Source organism: Salmo trutta, chromosome 36 (genome assembly GCF_901001165.1).
Source record: "Salmo trutta chromosome 36, fSalTru1.1, whole genome shotgun sequence".
Lineage (NCBI taxonomy): Eukaryota > Metazoa > Chordata > Actinopteri > Salmoniformes > Salmonidae > Salmo > Salmo trutta.
The window spans coordinates 35,872,743-35,893,164 of NC_042992.1; the positions used below are offsets into that span (position 1 = coordinate 35,872,743).

General features: G+C 43.4%; 1 protein-coding gene across 3 annotated transcripts in view; it reads left to right on the top strand.

The window, feature by feature from the left end:
- LOC115175982 (mucin-17) overlaps positions 1-20,422 on the top strand; it is an 88,721-nt gene that overhangs the window by 30,966 nt on the left and 37,333 nt on the right. For all 3 annotated transcript variants that reach the window (XM_029735692.1, XM_029735691.1, XM_029735690.1), the window contains exon 3: positions 12,443-16,386. In XM_029735692.1, the coding sequence (XP_029591552.1) occupies positions 12,467-16,386 (3,920 nt within the window). In that variant the 5' untranslated portion in view covers positions 12,443-12,466. The remainder of the gene's footprint in view (positions 1-12,442; positions 16,387-20,422) is intronic.

Sequence of the window (20,422 nt, forward strand, 5' to 3'; positions counted from 1 at the left end):
CATATTAGTCCAATCAACGTAAGCTGAATATGATATCCATGGTTCTGATTTCTGCGTGTGCGTCCACGTTCCTTTGTGCAAGTAGAAAAACATGTTGACTCACCCTACTTGTAGAGAAACGCCAGTGCCATCCTCCTCTCTTTCATGTTGACGAAACTATCACTCCGTCATACCGTACACACTTTTATTTTTTGTTGTCCTAGGCTACCTGGCTAACATGCTTGCTCGCTTCCTTTCACTGGCAACGTTAGCTCGTTAACATTAGTCTTCTACAACTAGCTACATATTGAACTTCCATCCTCTCAGGCCAGGGGCACAATGTATGAATTTATGGTTATATCAGAATCACAGTTATAATCATTGGTCAGTACGGAGAATTAAGTAAAACCACAAGTCCAAATCCCTATCTTCATCCGTGGCTAATATAAGAAAGGGACAATTTTATCTAGCTAGCTATCCACCGGAGGACAACAACACAAAGAGATGCAACAATTCAAGTTGTTTCGGTCAATGACGTATGCTCTCAATGCGATTTGATAGGAGGGACGCCAAATCCAAACTGGCGTCCCTTTACACTTTGTTTTTGGTGTGCCAGGACCATTCACAGTTGAGCTTACTATTGGCTATTATTTTATACTTTTTTTCTATCAAGGGAGGCCAAATGCTCACTGGCTTCCCTTGCATTCAATGCTACAGGTGGCAACAATGTCATACTCTGTTGAACCAGACAGCATCAGATAGATGGCCTACACATACAGAGACAAAGGGGCGCTGTTTCGCTCTCTCAGATGCTTTCTCAGGTAAGATACATTCAGCCTCTTGCGAATTGAATGAACATTGTCAAACGCAGAGAGATGAAAGATACATTATTATGGATATATTTTCCAATTTTTTGGTGGGGGAAGCCTGGCTTCCCTTGACATCCATGAATACACGCCACTGTCTGTTTGAGAAGCCTAATCGCAAAAGGGCAACTACTGCTTTTGTTGGCGTTATTATGGTGTCCGTCATTCTAATGGAGAAACCATCTGAGTATTTCTCTTAATTTTCTCAAGGCTTGTCAGAGCAGGAATATACTCGGGGGGCTTATTTTTGTTTGTGTTACAAAATGCATATCGCCCTAAAGGTTAGTGTGTGGCCCTTTTCTAACAGTAACTGCATTCCTGTCGCAGTCCCCCTCCACTCCCTCTGTCAGTTCTCAGTGCAGTCATGACAGTACAGTACACACCCACACATAGACTCATCACGCTGTAATCTGTGTAGCAGTCATTTTAAGTGCCGTTGTAATTTGAGTGAATTATGATGTTATCAGGTTCTGTTATTCCATGCTAGAGGGAGCTACAGAACAACAGGTTGTGGTGCTCTGGCCCCCTCTGCTGTGTGGCTGTGTGTTGCACAGACCTGGGTTCAAATACATGTGTATTTGAGTATTTGTATTTGAAATACTTATTTAAAAAAATTATAATCTGTAGCCGAAACAGCTAGACTTGTCATAGGCCTCATAGCCAGAACAACCTTGTCGACTGCTGTTGAATAATTCATCAATAGTCAGACACATCTAACCTTTTTTAAAAGAAGACCGAATTATTTATTTAGTATAAAGCAATGAAAACGTGCATTGTATAAAAAACCATAGCCTATTGCGCTCTACACCCCCTCGCATCATCAGTTGGAAAGAGGAGATGTAGAACGTTTAGTAGACAGACTAAGTTAGCAAAACAATTGCTTATAATCATTAGTTAACACTCCAACTATTAGGTCAAGTTTATGTACATGAAAATAAAGTTGATAAAATGTTTTTTAAAAATCCCCAAAAGAATGTAGGACTATTTAAACTGTTTTGACGGTTGTTTTATTTTCATGACAGTCTTCATCCATAACCGTCAGTTAAACGTTTATTCAATTACCATCACAGCCCTACTTGTATTCTATCTACTTGTATTTTGAAAGAAAAAAATATCCAAATACTTACTTAGAAATTTATTTGAAAATAATTGAAATACGCGCAATAGTTTAACTCGAGTTTGGTGTAGCCTATTAAAAAAGGGCCAAGCCAATAACAAAATAATGATCAGCTTAATAATCAGATTGATTTTGGTTTAATGTAGGCTATTTCTTGTTGCTTTAATGTAGGCTATTTCTTGTTGCTTTAACCTCTCTAGGGTAGGTGGGACGATACTCAACAGCCAGTGGAATCCCGTGGCGCGTTATTCAAATACCTTAGAAATGCTATTACTTCAATTTCTCAAACATATGACTATTTTACACCATTTTAAAGACAAGACTCTCGTTGATCTAACCACACTTTCCGATTTCAAAAAGGCTTTACAACGAAAGCAAAACATTAGATTATGTCAGCAGAGTACCCAGCCAGATATAATCAGACACCCATTTTTCAAGCTAGCATATAATGTCACATAAACCCAAACCACAGCTAAATGCAGCACTAACCTTTGATGATCTTCATCAGATGACAATCCTAGGACATTATGTTATACAATACATGCATGTTTTGTTCAATCAAGTTCATATTTATATCAAAAAACAGCTTTTTACATTAGCATGTGACGTTCAGAACTAGCATACCCACCGCAAACTTCCGGTGAATTTACTAAATTACTCACGATAAACGTTCACAAAAAACATAACAATTATTTTAAGAATTATAGATACAGTACTCCTTTATGCAATCGCTATGTCCGATTTTAAAATAGCTTTTCGGTGAAAGCACATTTTGCAATATTCTGAGTAGATAGCCCAGCCATCATGGGCTAGCTATTTAGACACCCACCAAGTTTAGCCCTGACCAAAGTCAGATTTACTATAAGAAAAATTTGATTACCTTTGCTGTTCTTCGTCAGAATGCACTCCCAGGACTTCTACTTCAATAACAAATGTTGGTTTGGTTCAAAATAATCCATAGTTATATCCAAATAGCGGCGTTTTGTTCGTGCGTTCAAGACACTATCCGAAAGGTAAAGAAGGGTGACGCGCCCGACACGTTTCGTGACAAAAAATGTCTAAATATTCCATTACCGTACTTCGAAGCATGTCAACCGCTGTTTAAAATCAATTTTTATGCCATTTTTCTCGTAAAAAAGCGATAATATTCCGACCGTGAAACCCTGTTTTAGTTCAAAGAAAACATGGGGTCGCCTCGTGCACGCACCTCAGTCTCATTGTACTCTGATCGACCACTTACCAAAGGTGCTAATGTTTTTCAGCCAGGGCCTCCAAAGACATCATTCAGCTTTTTCCTGCCTTCTGAGAGCCTATGGGAGCCGTAGGAAGTGTCACGTTACAGCAGAGATCCTCAGTTTTGAATAAAGAGAGTCAAGAAGCCCAAGAAATTGTCAGACAGGCCACTTCCTGTAAGGAATCTTCTCGGGTTTTTGCCTGCCATATGAGTTCTGTTATACTCACAGACACCATTCAAACAGTTTTAGAAACTTTAGGGTGTTTTCTATCCAAAGCCAATAATTATATGCATATTCTAGTTTCTGGGCAGTAGTAATAACCAGATTAAATCGGGTACGTTTTTTATCCGGCCGTGCAAATACTGCCCCCTACCCCCAACAGGTTGGCTATTTCTTGTTGCTTTAATGTTGGCTATTTCTTGTTGCTTTAATGTAGGCTATTTCTTGTTGCTAGATTTCTAGAATTGCACAGAGGGATTAGGGAAAAGTTGCCCTGCTAACTGCTGATACAGATCCAGATATTATTTTATATTTCTAACACATCAGTGAACACTTCTCAAAGTGTTCCAGTGAGTTAGGAGACACATGGGAACTTTCAATATTTGGTAGCTTTTCTACTTGTGTTTGTGTGCATGTCTGAAAGCGTGTGTGTGTGTGTGTGTGTGTGTGTGTGTGTGTGTTGCTTAAAGGAGCAATCTGTAATTGGACTAATACATGAATTATATACAGTTGAAGTCAGAAGTTTACATACACCTCAGGCAAATACATTTAAACTCAGTTTAAATCCTAGTAAAAATTCCATGTCTTAGGTCAGTTAGGATCACCAATTTATTTTAAGAATGTGAAATGTCAGAATAATAGTAGAGAGAATGATTTATTTTAGCTTTTATTTATTTCATCACTTTCCCAGTGGGTCAGAAGTTTACATACACTCAATTAGTATTTGGTAGCATTGCCTTTAAATTGTTTAACTTGTGTCAAACGTTTCAGATAGCCTTCCACAAGCTTCCCACAATAAGTTGGGTGAATTTTGGCCCATTCCTCCTGACAGAGCTGGTGTAACTGAGTCAGGTTTGTAGGCCTCCTTGCTCGCACACGCTTTTTCAGTTCTGCCCACAAATTTTCTATAGGATTGAGGTCAGGACTTTGTGATGGCCACTCCAACACCTTGACTTTGTTGTCCTTAAGCCATTTTGCCACAACTTTGGAAGTATGCTTGGGGTCATTATCCATTTGTAAGACCCATTTGCGACCAAGCTTTAACTTCCTGACTGATGTCTTGAGATGTTGCTTCAATATATCCACATAATTTTCCTGCCTCATCTATTTTGTGAAGTGCATCTGTCCCTCCTGCAGCAAAGCCCCCCACAACATGATGCTACCACCCCCGTGCTTCACGGTTGGGATGGTGTTCTTCGGCTTGCAAGCTTCCCCTTTTTACAAACATAACTATGGTCATTAAGGCCAAACAGTTCTATTTTTGTTTGTACAGTGCCTTCGGAAAGTATTCAGACCCCTTGACTTTTTCCACATTTTGTTAGGTTACAGACTTATTCTAAAAAAATCCTCAGCCATCTACACACATTACCCCTTAATGACAAAGCAAAAACAGGTTTTTAGAAATGTTTACAAAATTATTACAATAAAAAAACAGAATTACCTTATTTACATAAGACCCTTTGCTATGAGACTTGAAATTGAGCTCAGGTGCATCCTGTTTCCATTGATTATCCGTGACATGTTTCTACAACTTGATTTGGAGTTCACCTGTGGGAAACTCAATTGATTGGACATGATTTGGAAAGGCACACACCTGTCTATATAAGGTCCCACAGTTGACAGTGCATGTCAGAGCAAAAACGAAGCCATGAGGTCGAAGGAATTGTCCTTAATCAAATTCAAATCAAATTTATTTATATAGCCCTTCTTACATCAGCTGATACCTCAAAGTGCTGTACAGAAACCCAGCCTAAAACCCCAAACAGCAAGCAATGCAGGTGTAGAAGCACGGTGGCTAGGAAAAACTCCCTAGAAAGGCCAAAACCTAGGAAGAAACCTAGAGAGGAACCAGGCTATGAGGGGTGGCCAGTCCTATTCTGGCTGTGCCGGGTGGAGATTATGACAGAACATGGCCAAGATGTTCAAATGTTCATAAATAACCAGCATGGTCAAATAATAATAATCACAGTTGTTGAGGGTGCAACAAGTCAGCACCTCAAGAGTAAATGTCAGTTGGCTTTTCATAGCCGATCATTGAGAGTATCTCTACCGCTCCTGCTGTCTCTAGAGAGTTGAAAACAGCGGGTCTGGGACAGATAGCACGTCCGGTGAACAGGTCAGGGTTCCATAGCCGCAGGCAGACCAGTTGAAACTGGAGCAGCAGCATGGCCAGGTGGACTGGGGACAGCAAGGAGTCATCATGTCAGGTAGTCCTGAGGCATGGTCCTAGGGCTCAGGTCCTCCGAGAGAGAGAAAGAAAGAAAGAGAGAAAGAGAGAATTAGAGAGAGCATACTTAAATTCACCCAGGACACCGGATAAGACAGGAGAAATACTCCAGATATAACAGACTGGCCCTAGCACCCCGACACATAAACTACTGTAGCATAAATACTGGAGGCTGAGACAGGAGGGCTATCCAGAAGGACAACCATCTCTGCAGGACTCCACCAATAAGGCCTTTATAGTTTTATTTGAAATGACTGTACAACCATCAACATTGATTGTCAGATCCAACAGAAGATCTCTTTGTTTCTTGCGACCTAGAACTAGCATCTCTGATTTGTCCGAGTTTAAAAGTAAAACATTTGCCGCCATCCACTTCCTTATGTCTTTAACACAGGCTTCCAAAGTAGGCAATTTTAGAGGCTTCACCATGTTTCATCAAAATGTACAGCTGTGTGTCGTCCGCATAGCAGTGAAAGTTGACATTGTGTTTCCAAATGACATCACCAAGAGGTAGAATATATAGTGAAATCAGTGGTGGTCCTAAAACGGAACCTTGAAGGAAGCCGAAACTTACAATTGATTTGTCAGAGGACATATCATCCACAGAGACTAACTGATATCTTTCCGACAGATAAGATCTAAACCAGGCATGAACTTGTCAGTGTAGACCAATTAGGGTTTCTAATCTCTCCAAAAGAATGTGGTGATCGATGTTGTCAAAAGCAGCACTAAGGTCTAGGAGCACGAGGACAGTTGCAGAGCCTTGGTTTGACTCCATTAAAAGGTAATTTACCACCTTCACAAGTGCAATCTCAGTGCTGTGATGGGGTCTAAAACCAGACTGAAGCATTTTGTATACATTATTTGTCTAAACGAAGGCAGTGAGGTGCTTTTTTTTTTAATTGAGAGGAATGGGAGATTCAATATATGCCGTTACGTTTTTTTTGCTGTGTCAAGGTTTCGCTTTTTCAAGAGTCTTTATTAATGTCATTTTTATTGAGTTTGCTACACATCCGGTGGATAGAGAGCCATTTATTATGTTCAACATAGGAAGGTCAAGCACAGGATGTAGCTCTTTCAGTAGTTTAGTTTGAATAGGGTCCAGTATGAAGCTTGAGTGTTTAGAGGCCATAACTATTTTCATGAAAGTGTCAAGATATACAGTATTATAAAACTTGAGTGTCTCCATTGATCCTAGGTCCTGGCAGTTCTGTGCAGACTTAGGACAACTGAGTTTTGGAGAAATATGCATGGTCAAAGAGGAGCCCGTTCCAATTTTCTGGAAGCTTGCTTCAGGGCTCGGGTATTTTCTATATACCAGGGAACACATTTCTTATGACAAATGTTTTTGGTTTTTCGGGGTGCAGGTGTGTCTTGGGTATTACGCAAGGTAAAATTTAGATCCTCAGTTAGGTGGTTAACCGATTGTTGTTGTCATATACGTCGTAGGAATTGGACCAAGGCGCAGCGGGAATGTGTGAACTCATCTTCTTTATTATGAAGAAAATCAAAACAAACACTTAAACAAAAAACAACGATGAAGAACCAGTCCTGCGAGACATACAGCTACACATGGAACAACTACCCACAAAAACCCATGAAAAAACACCCCTACTAAATAGGACCTTCAATTAGAGGCAACGAGAAACAGCTGCCTCCAATTGAAGGTCAAACCAATAAATTAAGCATAGAAATTGATAAACTAGACACAGACATGGCAAAAAATGTACATAGAACATTGCCCAACAAACCCCGAAACACATTAAACAAACACCCCCTGCCACGTCCTGACCAAACTACAATAACAAATAACCTCTTTATTGGTCAGGACGTGACAGTTGTACTCCGACATCTTTGGGTAGGTGGAGGGAATCTGGAAGGGCATCTAGGAATCTTTGGGTTGTCTGAGAAGTTATAGCACTGCTTTTGATGATCCTTGGTTGGAGTCTGAGGAGATTATTTGTTGCGATTGCAAACGTAATAAGATGGTGGTCCGATAGTCCAGGATTATGAGGAAAAACATTTAGATGCATAATATTTATTTCATGAGACAAAACTCAATCCAGGGTATGACTGTGACAATGAGTAGGTCCAGAGACATGTTTGACAAAACCCACTGAGTGTCACGGGTGGATAGAACAGTTTAAGGGTGAGTCAAGCGCAGGAGACTGAGGTCCGTTGGAACAAACGTGATTTAATAAATCCAAGGGCAAAATCCATATAAGGCTGGGAGCACAACAGTCAAAAGACTAAAGGAAGCTCCGCTCAAAAAGGCAGACGGGGCGCAGCCCGGTAACCCTAATGCCTAGACAATAAGTAGTAAACCAATGACATAAAACCAACACCACCTCTACCACACGTAACAAAGAACAATCCCGCACGAATCCTAACTAAACACAGACAGACTAAATACACCCCCACTAATGACAAACACGAAACAGGTGCAATCAAAAAACAGACATAACTAACAGACACTGAAACACAGATCGGTGGCAGCTAGTAGGCCGGCGACGACGACTGCCGAGCACCGCCCGACCGAGGAGAGGCGCCACCTTCTGTGGACGTTGTGACACTGAGTCGATGATGGCTCCGGAAGCCTTTTGGAATAGGTCTGTGGACTTTCCCAAAAGTCACCAAAAATTTGAATATTATCGGCCATGACTACAAGGTCTGATAGGAATTCAGGGAACTCAGTGAGGAACGCTGTATATGGCCCGGGAGGCCTGTAAACAGTAGCTGTAAAAAGTGATTGAGTAGGCTGCATAGATTTCATGACTAGAAGCTCAAAAGATGGAAATAAATTACATTTTAATTTGCTTTCGTAAATGTTAGCAACACCTCTGCCTTTGCGGGATGCGAGGTTGATATGGTTACTAGTGTAACCAGGAGGAGAGGCCTCATTTAACACAGTAAATTAATCAGGGTTGAGCCATGTTTTAGTCAGGCCAATCACATCAAGATTATGATCAGTGATTAGTTAATTGACTATAACTGCCTTGGAAGTGAGGGATCTAACATTAAGTAGCCCTATTTTGAGATGTGAGACATCACAATCTCTTTCAATAATGACAGGAATGGAGGTCTTTATTCCAGTGAGATTGCTAAGGCGAACACCACCATGTTTAATTTTGCTCAACCTAGATCGAGGCACCGACACAGTCTCAATGGGGATAGCTGAGCTGACTACACTGACTGTGCTAGTGGCAGACTCCACTAAGCTGGCAGGCTGGCTAACAGCCTGCTGCCTGGCCTGCACCCTATATCATTGTGGAGCTAAAGGAGTTAGAGCCCTGTCTATGTTGATAGATAAGATGAGAGCACCCCTACAGCTAGGATGGAGTCCGTCACTCCTCAGCAGGTCAGGCTTGGTCCTGTTTGTGGGTGAGTCCCAGAAAAAGGGCCAATTGTCTACAAATTCTATCTTTTGGGAGGAGCAGAAAATAGTTTTCAACCAGCGATTGAGTTGTGAGACTCTGCTGTAGAGCTCATCACTCCCCCTAACTGGCAGGGGTCCAGAGACAACTCGATGCGACACATCTTTCTAGCTAATTTACACGCTGAAGCTATGTTGCGCTTGGTGACCTCTGACTGTTTCATCCTAACATTGTTGGTACCGACGTGGATAACAATATCCCTATAATCTCTACACTCGCCAGTTTTAGCCTTAGCCAGCACCATCTTCAGATTAGCCTTAATAACGTCGGTAGTCCTGCCCCCTGGTAAACAGTGTATGATCGCTGGATGATTCTTTTTAAGTCTAATATTGTGGGTAATGGAGTCACTAATGACTAGGGTTTTCATTTTGTCAGAGCTAATGGTGGGAGACTTCGGCAGCTCAGACCCCATAATAGGTGGAGGAGAGACCAGAGAAGGCTCGACCGCTGACTCCGACTCGTTGCTAAATGGGGAGAACTAGTTGAACGTTTCTGTCTGCTGAATGAGTGACACTGGTTGAGCATGCCGACAGCATTTCTTTCCAGAAGTCTTGAGAAAATTGTCCGGCTGGGGGATTTTTACTGCTATCTCTATTTACTGGTGGCACAGACACTGTTTTATCCTTTCCTACACTTAAATTAATCTTGCCTAACGATTGCATCTGAAGCTTTGCTTGCAACAGGGCTATCCTCATCATAAGGTGATAGTTCTCCTGTATATTATGAGTACAGCGACTGCAATTGGATGGCATAGTGTTAATGTTACTACTTAACCAGGACCTCCACCAGTTAAAGCGTCCGGGGTGAAAAAGTTGAATCAAAAAAGTAAAAACCCAAATGTTTTTCAGATAGCCAAGTAGCAACAAACAGCCCAGCAGCACAGAGACAAGTCCGGAAGTTGAGGTTGGAGGTCAAATTTCTGCCCTGCTAGAGCTGCCCCGGTCAATTGTAAGTGCTGTTATTGTGAAGTGGAAACGTCTAGGAGCAACAACGGCTCAGCTGCGAAGTGGAAGGCCACACAAGCTCACAGAATGGGACCGCCGAGTGCTGAAGTGCAGGGCGTAAAAATCGCTTGTCCTCCGTTGCAGCACTCACTAACTTTCTGTGGGAGCAACGTCAGCACAATAACTGTTCGTCTGGAGCTTCATGAAATGGGTTTCCATGGCCGAGCAGCTGCACACAAACCTAAGATCATCATGCGTAATGCCAGGAGTCGGCTGGAGTGGTGTAAAGCTTGCCGCATTAGACTCTGGAGCAGTGGAAACGTGTTCTCTGGAGTGATGAATCACGCTTCACCATCTGGCAGTCCGATGGACTAATCTGGATTTGGCAGATGCCAGGAGAACGCTACCTGCCCAAATGCATAGTGCCAACTCTAAAGTTTGTGGAGGAGGAATAATGGTCTGGGCCTGTTTTTCTTGGTTCGGGCTAGGCCCCTTATTTCTACTGAAGGGAAATCTTAACTCTACAGCATACTTTCAAGGGGGTCTATGCTTTCAACTTTGTGGCAACAGTTTGGGGAAGGCATGACAATGCCCCCATGCACAAAGAGAAGTCCATACAGAAAGGGTTTGTTAAGATCGGAGTGGAAGAACTTGACTGATCAAATGTCCATTGCTCGTGTTTCTTGGCCCAAGCAAGTCTCTTCTTATTGGTGTCCTTCTAGCTGCAGTTTGTGGTCCTTCTAGTCTGGTATGTTGATTCTTAACTCAATCTTTTATACACTTGGGTAAAAAGGGGAATTTCCGTCATACTGAACACACTCTCTGAGCACCCTCGGGCATGGCTAGTTACTGGGCAAAACATCATCAAAAACTATGATCTTGTTAGAAAACTAAAATCAAATTCCTATCTTAACAAAAATATTCTCTTCATCCTTTATATTTCCTACACAACATAAAGGATGTAAACCTGATACAGTATACACAGTGTGAAAGCTCTTCAAGTTATAATATTTTAATTAAATCACTTTTATACCATGTTTAATGACATCACAAAATATACATTCATTTCCCATATTCCATCTCTCATCATTCCCCACATTCGGATGTTGAAATATATTGTCCCAGTGTTCACTGTTGGACGTTAGAGTTTTTGGAAAGTGATTCCATTCACCAATATTAGTTACCAAAAGGAGACGTCTGCTGCCTACAATTTACAATTGGCGTGAGGTGTCATAAAACCCCCACACCAGTCCCTGCGGGTGAGAGGGCTCTGTAGACGCTGATCCATTATAACCTGATCTTTGGATTCTCACAGGAGAGTCATGACACCTCTCAAGTTCTGTCAGGTTGGATGTGGAGCGTCCCTTCACAGCTTTTTTCAGATCTCTCCAGAGATGTTCGATTAGGTTCAAGTCCAGGTTATGGCTGGGCCACCCAAAGACTTTCAGAGACTTGTCCTGAAGCCACTACTGCGTTGTCTTGGCTGTGCGCTTAGGGTCATTGTCCGTTGGAAGGTGAACCTTCGCCCAAGTCTGAGGTCCTGAGCGCTCTGGAGCAGGTTTTCATCAAGGATCTCTCTGTACTTGGCTCTGTTCATCATTCCCTCGGTCCTGACTAACCTCCCAGTCCCTGCCACTGAAAAACATCCCCACAGCATGATGCTGCCACCACCATGCTTCACCGTAGGGACGGTGGCAGGTTTCCTCCAGACATGACGCTTGGCATTCAGGCCAAAGAGTTCAATCTTGGTTTCATCAGACCAGAGAATCTTTTGGCAAACTCCAAGCAGCCTTCAAGTGCCTTTTAGTGAGGAGTGGCTTACGTCTGGCCACTCTACCATAGAAGCCTGATTGGTGGAGTGCTGCAAAGATGGTTGTCTTTCTGGAAGGTTCTGCCATCTCCATAGAGAAACTCTGGAGCTCTGTCAGAGTGACCATCGTGTTCTTGGTCACCTCCCTGGCATGTCACCCACAATTTGCAAATTTTTATAAAAACCTGTTTTCACTTTGTCATTATGGGGTATTGTGTGTAGATTGATGAAGGACATTGTTTTATTTAATCCATTTTTGAATAAGGCTGCAACGTAACAAAATGTGGAAAAAGTCAAGGGGGTCTGAATAGTTTCTGAATACACTGTATACATACCAGTGATTCTTGCCTTTTGTTGTCATGTGAGCATTGCAAGCTCTGAGTAACTGGGGTTTGGTTCTTATGAAGTCAAAACATTATTCTCATGTGAATGATGCAGTGAGATTATTGGCTCTCTAAAAAAAAGTTGGTAGAGTATGAAATGTTCATTTTAAAGCTAAGAAATAATGCTCTCTCATTTCTCTCCCCAATCTCTCTTTTATCACATTGCCCCCCCTCCCTCTCTCACTCACTATACCTCCCTCTGCCTTTCCGTCTATCGCTCGCAAACAGGCCAAGGACCTCAGCTACTCAGAGATGGACCTACGTGCCAAGCCCAAGAGGTTCGGCACGTTCACCTTTGGCTTGAAGAGAAGGAAGAAGAAGAGTGACGGGGATCTCTCCCAGAGCATCGTGGTCCTCCACAGCCCTGAGTCAGAGGTCAAAGGGAAAGAGGAGGAGGAGCCTCTGAACCTCAGCCTCTGGGACATCGGCCAAGGCGGCACTCTGAACAAGAGGGTAAGGTTCGCTGTGTCTCAGCCTGACCTAAACACTAAGACACTGGTCACCTCTTATCCTCCTCCCACTGTCCCCAAGAAATCGCAGGCCCAGGAGCCCCCGATGGACAGTCCTAAGACCGCCACCAACCAACCAAATTCCCAGATGGATAACATTATTCCTCTTGAAGTGGGCCGGGCTACAAGAAAAGTCCCTTTAGCGATGGCTGAGATGGAGTGGGACAAGACCTCACAGGAAGAGGAGAGCCCGGATGTTCAGTGTGACAACCCTTATGCCTCAACAGACCATACTGACACATCTTCTCCTATGGATGTTAATAGCTTTAACCCAAGTCCTCCACCTTTCTCACCTAACCCACCTCCACCGTCCTATCCATCTAGCCCACCCCCCTGCTACCCATTGAGCCCACCTACATCCTTTCCCCCCTTTAGCTCTCCTCCTACTACAGTTTACACCTCAAACCAGAGGGATGAAATTTCCCTCTGCCCCTTACCCAGTGCTGACCATGTGAATAGTGGTATTTCTGATCCTGTCCTTCCTGTTACTGAACTCTCACTTAGCAAAGCTGAGGCCTCTTATGTTACTCTCTCCATTGGCCAACCTGTTGTTGTTGAAAATATCAGCACTGTTACCCCTAATACAGATCCCTCTCATATTGCCTTGGACCCCAATATAGAAGCCACTATTACTGAAACAGACACAACTATCCCTGAAGTTAAAACCGAAACCTTTCCTCTCAACCCTGATACTTTGGCTGACAACACGGAGACACCTATTCTCATCACTGTCACCTCTGCTCTTATCACTGTCAACTCTGTTACTGACATGGACACCAACTCCATCAATGACACCTCTGTCTCCACCGCTGATACATCTAGGCGTATGCCTGAAACTGTCACCTCCATCACCTCTGAAGAGATCAGCACCGCTATGGCTGATCCTGGCCCCTCTCTCGCTGAAATGGTCATCCCCGTTCCAAGCATTGACAAATCTACACCTGAAATGCTAGCCTCCATTGCAAACACTGTCAACTCCATTATCAACAGTGACAACACTGTCCCCAACACTGACGCTTTCTCTGCCAACACGCAGGTATTTGGATCTCTGTATGACTCACTATTTCCTCAAAGTTTCACCTCGGAACAAGAATCTGCCACATCAGACAATGACTCTACTGAGGGATGCCTTGACACCAACCTAACCGTAATAAATTATGAAACTAACCCACACCTGTCCTTGGATAACCTCTTTGACTCACCAAGTCCCATTTTACCTGAATCAGTTAAACAGGAGTCTGAAACTGCCATTGATCACACTGAAGCTAGTGTCAGTGACCCCAACCAATTAACTCCGTTACAGTCTGCCACTGACGCCCCTGTCCCCGACATGTATATAGCTGCCGCTACAGTCTCCAAAATGGATACCAGCCATCCTGACACAGACACCACTGCTTCACCTAATACTAACCTCACTGTTACTGATACTGACTCTCAACCAGTATTCGAAGATATTTACGACTCTCTTTTTCCTGGAATGTTTCCCTCACATCACATATCTGGCCACACCGCATCTGCTATCAGTAGTTACACTTCTGGCGTTATGACATCGGAGGTTATGATGGACACTCGATGCACACCTACTAATATAGACACTTCTTTTGAAAACAAGCTTCCCTCTGTTCCTCAAATAGACACCTCCCACCCTAACACAGATTTTGAAAACAAGCTTCCCCCTGTTCCTCAAATAGACACCTCTCACCCTAACACAGATATCTCCCTCACTGAGCCTGAGGCTTTTGCCTCTCTGCGCTTTGAGCCTACACTCCCCACAACTGAGCCAATGGAAATGGATGACTTAGAGCCTGAGCTTGCCACCTCAGACTCACCTCTCCCAAATACTGATATCGCTGTCCCTGATACTGGCTCTAGTGACACATATGAATCTCTCTATGACTTTCTTTTCCCTGAAAGTTTTCCTTCTGACCAAGTGTCCACCATTTCTGACCCCGTCCTCGATAAACCAGTCTATGTTACTGACACTGATTCTGATCTGCTCCGACCAGATCGCAACACTCGACCAGACCTTGTTGATCAGCCTTTGACCTCAGCTCTTCCAGTATACCTTGATACGGAGGACACTGAAAACACAGATCTCGTCCTGCATCATTCTGATATGAACATTGATAACTCTGATCACATTCTCTCAGACAACGTCACCCTCGTTTCTGACATTCTTAGCGCTAACCATCCAAGCACTAAGAATTCCAGTTCTCTTGAATCCACCTTCTCCATTGATGCGTCCGTCTCCTCAACAATAGCTGAAACAATGGCTACTGAGACAGGTCAAGAAGCAGAAGTACAGATTATGGAAGAGGAAAATGGACCGATTGAGGAGAATATTACGTCCTATGATGTAGACATTGTCAGGGAAAGATCAAATGATGTGTCCACAATGGCTACTGAGAAAGTTCAAGAAGCAGAGGTGGAGATAATGGAAGAGGCCAACAGCATAGATTCTAACAGACAGATTAAGGAACATATGCCCTGTGATGCAGAAGTTATCAGGGCAAGCTCACAGTATGTGATCATACCAGAGAACAGCAATGCCGTGGAAGTCGCTATACCAGCGGTCCATTACAGCATCCTGGAGGATTACATGGAGGAGAGTGGAGTTGAAGAGGTAAAAGCAGAGGAAATGAAAGGAACGGGCAAACAATGGAGGAATGGTAATGACACCATTGAAGTGGGATGGAGTTTGGGGTCACAGAAAGTAACGGAAGTAATGTTAGAAACAAAGGATAGAGGTCAAGAGAATGAAGTCCACCGAGAGGAGAAGAGACACATCGAGTCCCCAGAAGACAGTGATGCAGAGAGGCTGGTGCTGGTGGAGGAGAGAGGAGCGAGAGAAGTCTCATCACTGGTGAAAGAAGAGTGGGAGGATGGGGTGAAACCAGCCCTGCCTGCTCAGCAGGTGCACACACTCATGGAATGTGAGTCGCCCGCCCCGCCTTCCATCACAGAGCAACATGGAGAGGTGGAGGGTTCAGGGAGTAACCGGAGTGCAGTTACACACGCTTACCTGGTAACAGAGGCCCGCGCTGATACACATACACTCAGACAGACCCCAGGCCACGAAGAGCCACAGGAGTCTCACAGTGCCGAGAATAAACACGCTGCCACCGACAACAAAGAGAGACAGGACACACTCGCAACACGTAACACACTCGCACACACCACAGACCGAGAGGGGAGCATTTTAGACACACACACAGCAGAGAAAGCGGACTTAGTCACTCGTACTACCGAGGACACATCCTCTTTCTCTGAGCAGAAAGCAAAAGTAAACACCACTAGCACACATGGCAAGAACACATTCACACTTGACAGAGAAGAGACAGCGACAGACACAGAGTCCAAAACATACACTGTAAAGGTAGAACATAAAGGGACACTCGGTACTGAGTGGACAGACAGCATTGTCACGCAGGAAACAGACAGAGCCAGTTCAGAGCCAGTGCCAGAGCAGGTGGCAGTGAATCCTCCAGTCACACGAGACACAATCCTCGACAGACTTCGAAAGAGAGCCAACGGTCTTGCCACTGAGGACACAGAGAGACCCGGTGCAGAGCCAGAGCAGGTGGGAGGGAAGCTACCAGTCACTGCAGACACACTCCTCAACTCACTGAGGAACAGAGTCAAATTCCTCAGCCAGCCCAGAGGGTAAGGGATGAAATTTCATCTGCTATCCTTACTCTGATATCCTACTTTTCTTGATGTGTGTGTTTTGAAGTGGAGGTGGAGGTGATCAAGTTTCGTGTGCTCTTTCTATGGTAAATGAGTGAGTGTGTGTGCAGATTGCACAAGTGTGTCTGTGAGTGCGAGATAATGTGGGGTCTCAACAACAATAGGGCTATAGCTAATTGCTCTGTGTGTGCTGCGCAGTAAATTGTATGAGTATGGTATGGGACTAGGTGGACTAGAGGGGAAATTGTTGATGTCTATTCTCTATGCAATGTGTCTGGAATGTTGTTTATTGGAAATGCAAAGACTGTTATTATCTCATAATGTTGTGATTGAGGGTAATTAGCTAGAATTATGAATTGGATTTCAATAGCACATCCCCTCTACTATGTACAGTACAGACAGTCTACTTCACTGTCCTGATAGATGTGGATCTGCGGAACAGCCATCTGAACTAGACACGTTACGTTGTAAATTCTCTGGCGATACTACTAGGATATTTACCAGTAGAGTGGAATTCATTCTGCATTCACCCAGGCATTTCCTTTTTGTTGTTAGGCCAGTTTCCTTGGTGGAACACATCATGTGAAAGTCTCCAAGCCAGACTAGAAGTGGTGATTAGCCTCACCCATCCACCCACATACTTGTGGTCCTCTCTTGCACCCTCTCAGTGGGATGGGCTGTAAGGAGTCATAGTAAAAGAACTTGACTTCTAGTCCAGTGGCTTGTTTGTGTTAGATGGTTGACCCGAGATACACCTGTTGATGGATAATAGGCTTTGCCTATGGAAACAACTTGTGGCGTAACATTTCATAGGCACATACTGTGGTACGCCTGTTGTCGACACCTGAACATGAATGGCTGTGCGTGCGTGTTTGTGTGTGCGTGCGTGTTTGTGTGTGCGCACGCGACACTCTTTGTGTAGAATATGGCTTTCATTCTTTAAGATAGTGTACACTATGTAAATTGTTTCTCGTAGAACGCAGGCACAGCCTTAACATTGTTTGCCTGATTGACAGGCCTTTTGCGTGCCATGTGTTATCTGATCATGGGAATCTTGGACCTAGTCCTTTTTCATGGAACACAGTAAAGAACCCAGTTGTCATGACTGTCCTGATCAGGTCAGGGTACAGGAGACCACCACCCTACAGATTATCTCCCAAACCCCCAACAGAGGAGGAGAGATCTAGGGGTCTGAAGATGTGGGGGTTTTATGACACCTCACGCCCATAATAAAACTTAGGCCACAGAGAAATTCCTTTGTCCTAACAATGGAGAACTGGCCTCAGAACATTAAACATGCAATAAAGGGACTTTGGAACAATGGTTTCCGTCAGCCACAATGGTGGTTATGACGAAAAGTGGAATATTAAAATGTATGTAACTTTTGTATTTGTTTTTAAAGGTTAAGAGATGACGTTATTATGAAAACATTGTACCTTTAAGAGTTTTCCCCGTATGTGCCTGATGTTTATACATTGTACGTTGAGTGGAAAATATCCAAATCTAACAGAATGTTTTGGTAAAGATGAAATGTGAAGTTAGTGTCTAAAATCGGATTTTTAGCCAAATCTAAGCCTTGCCCCCTTTACTTGGTCCGCCCAGAGAATTGCCCTAAAGGCGGTTACACCCACTTCTGACCCGAGGGTATAAGACAGGAGAGTGAAGAATTAACAGAGGAGACTAATTGACCCCAAGCTGCAGCTAAGGTCTAACAAAGTCGACGAACCCCAAAACGAAACACAAGGTTGAAGACAAAGAAATATTTTTCTACACGAGCTACGGACGAGTAGCTGTGTCTAAGCGGGTGAATTCAAGCCGAACCACCCAGCCTCCACTCTCCATTGAATCGTGGTATCGACACCATTCGAGCCGAAGCTGTGAGCTCTGAGCTACAGAGCTGTCTGTCCTCAGAAGACCCCTTTCCGATCAAGGGTGAGGATCAGACCACTTAGCCAAGAAGGACACTGACATCGTGAGGACAACCAGAGAGTTGCGCCGGAGAAGTGCGTCATTTAGAAGCCTAAACGACCCACGCGGAGCTTCCCACCTGAGACCTCCAACACGTAATTACATCATTATATTCTGACCCATAAGAGCGGCAGTTCGGGGCAAGGCTAATTTTAAATAAGCATGGCTGACAAATGAACCCAAATGTATATTTCTCTCGTGTACTTCCTTTATTTCTCTCGCTTTAAAATCCCCATTTTGGGTAACAAGCGCCATAGTGTGTTGGCCCGTTATACTAAGTCCTAATCAATAGCTAGACTGTGTTTTGTGTATGTGTATTTTTATCATCATTTTAGCTTGCTAGTAAATAAATAATCAACTAAGATTGGTGTGGTAAATTCAGTGGTAAAGCCCGGGTCCGTGCAGATTCCCGGATTATACGACGTTCAGATTATGAGACTGTAGAGGAAATTGATTAATTTAGCAACTGTTGTAATCGATATTCTGATATCCTTTGAGTTAATTTGGGAAATAGAAACTCAATCAAAACAATGTTCCCATGGTGCCCCAGGTTAATTAGTTAATAATTGCTTGATTCATTGCTTAATTCATTTAATCACGCAATTATAAACCGTTAATCATTCGATGAGCAACAGTCGTCACATTAACTAATACAACGTCACGACACAGTGGACCCACACAGTAAAGTTTATATAGTCAAGCCACACTGTTTTCAGTTCATCTGAAAACAGACAGTACAGTGTTGTCCATATGTTATTTTCTTTCCCAATAGCAACTGTTGTTTCCTACTGCCCCAAAAGATGGCGACAAATGCATATTGTAAAGTCAAGAACACAGTGGTCCGTTTAGTTATTACAATATCACTTAGAGATATCTCTATATGTAAGGGGGGAAATAGAAATAATCAGGTTGTGTGAATGTGGGAAGTTTCTAGAAAGTCACACAGGACACAAAATGGTTCGCTAGCCTCAATCAGGTAAATTGCACTCTGTCCAACAACATCTCTTGTATGAACTAGGAAGTCCTGTCATAATCTGCTGATTAGATAAAACCTCCACCTACTCTTTTATGAGATGGGAGCTCTGATGGACAGGCATGTTAATGCAAGGTGAAAGCTAAACTAAGGAATAACCCTTATCTGTCCTCAGGCAGAATATTACATGGCTATCGTATTGTGGGTGGGGTGGAAACTGGAGGTAACTCTTGACACCGCTTTCAGTGTTTACCGCAGGTTGTCCATTCCATTTCCATCCTCTCTGTTACTGTCACCTGTGTTTCCGTCACTCACAAAGACCAGTACAGCTGGGAACGCAAGGAATGACAGCACTGCATAGAATGACAACAGGAATGAAAACAGGTGCCCCTTATGATAAGAGGGTTTTAAAAGTTGTGAATCAGTCTTTATCTCTCCTTCCGCCCTCCTCAGCAGGTGACGATGATGACATGTAGGGTAATAACTCGGAGGCTGCCCTGGATTGGAAGGGTAAAATGTTTCCTGGTGTCATCATCTGGTGCTGTCGTTGGCGCCCTCCATTCTTTGTTTACCGAATCACTTAGATTTTCTATAATATTCAAAGCAGTTGCTTTCGAACTAGGGATTTCATGGCTAAATGAGGTAAGAGTAAATCCGCTCATAGATTGTGTAGTACACACATGGATATTGACACATCCAGGCCAAAGCGGGAGGTTTCAAAAATACTTTCTTAGTTGCCAACGTACTGGAGCATGTCTTTAATAACTGAAGATCTACAGATCTGGAATATCTGTAATGCCAGCAGAATGAGTTATCTTACGGGAACTATACACGCTGGAGCTACAGTGGTGGTCGTTTCACATGTCGACATAACTAAGAACCCAATGAACTCAGTGGATGGTGTCACTCTGTCCTCTGAAGCTGTCAGCCTGTCAGGTCACATCTAAAGTTGCGCTGGCTCTCTGCGTGTGAACCTGGTACACCTGGTATCAGATGTACACATGTTACCAACCAGATGAGTTCCCAGAGCTGGTTTCTGTGAGAATGGAGAGACCTGTGTGGAATGTGGAG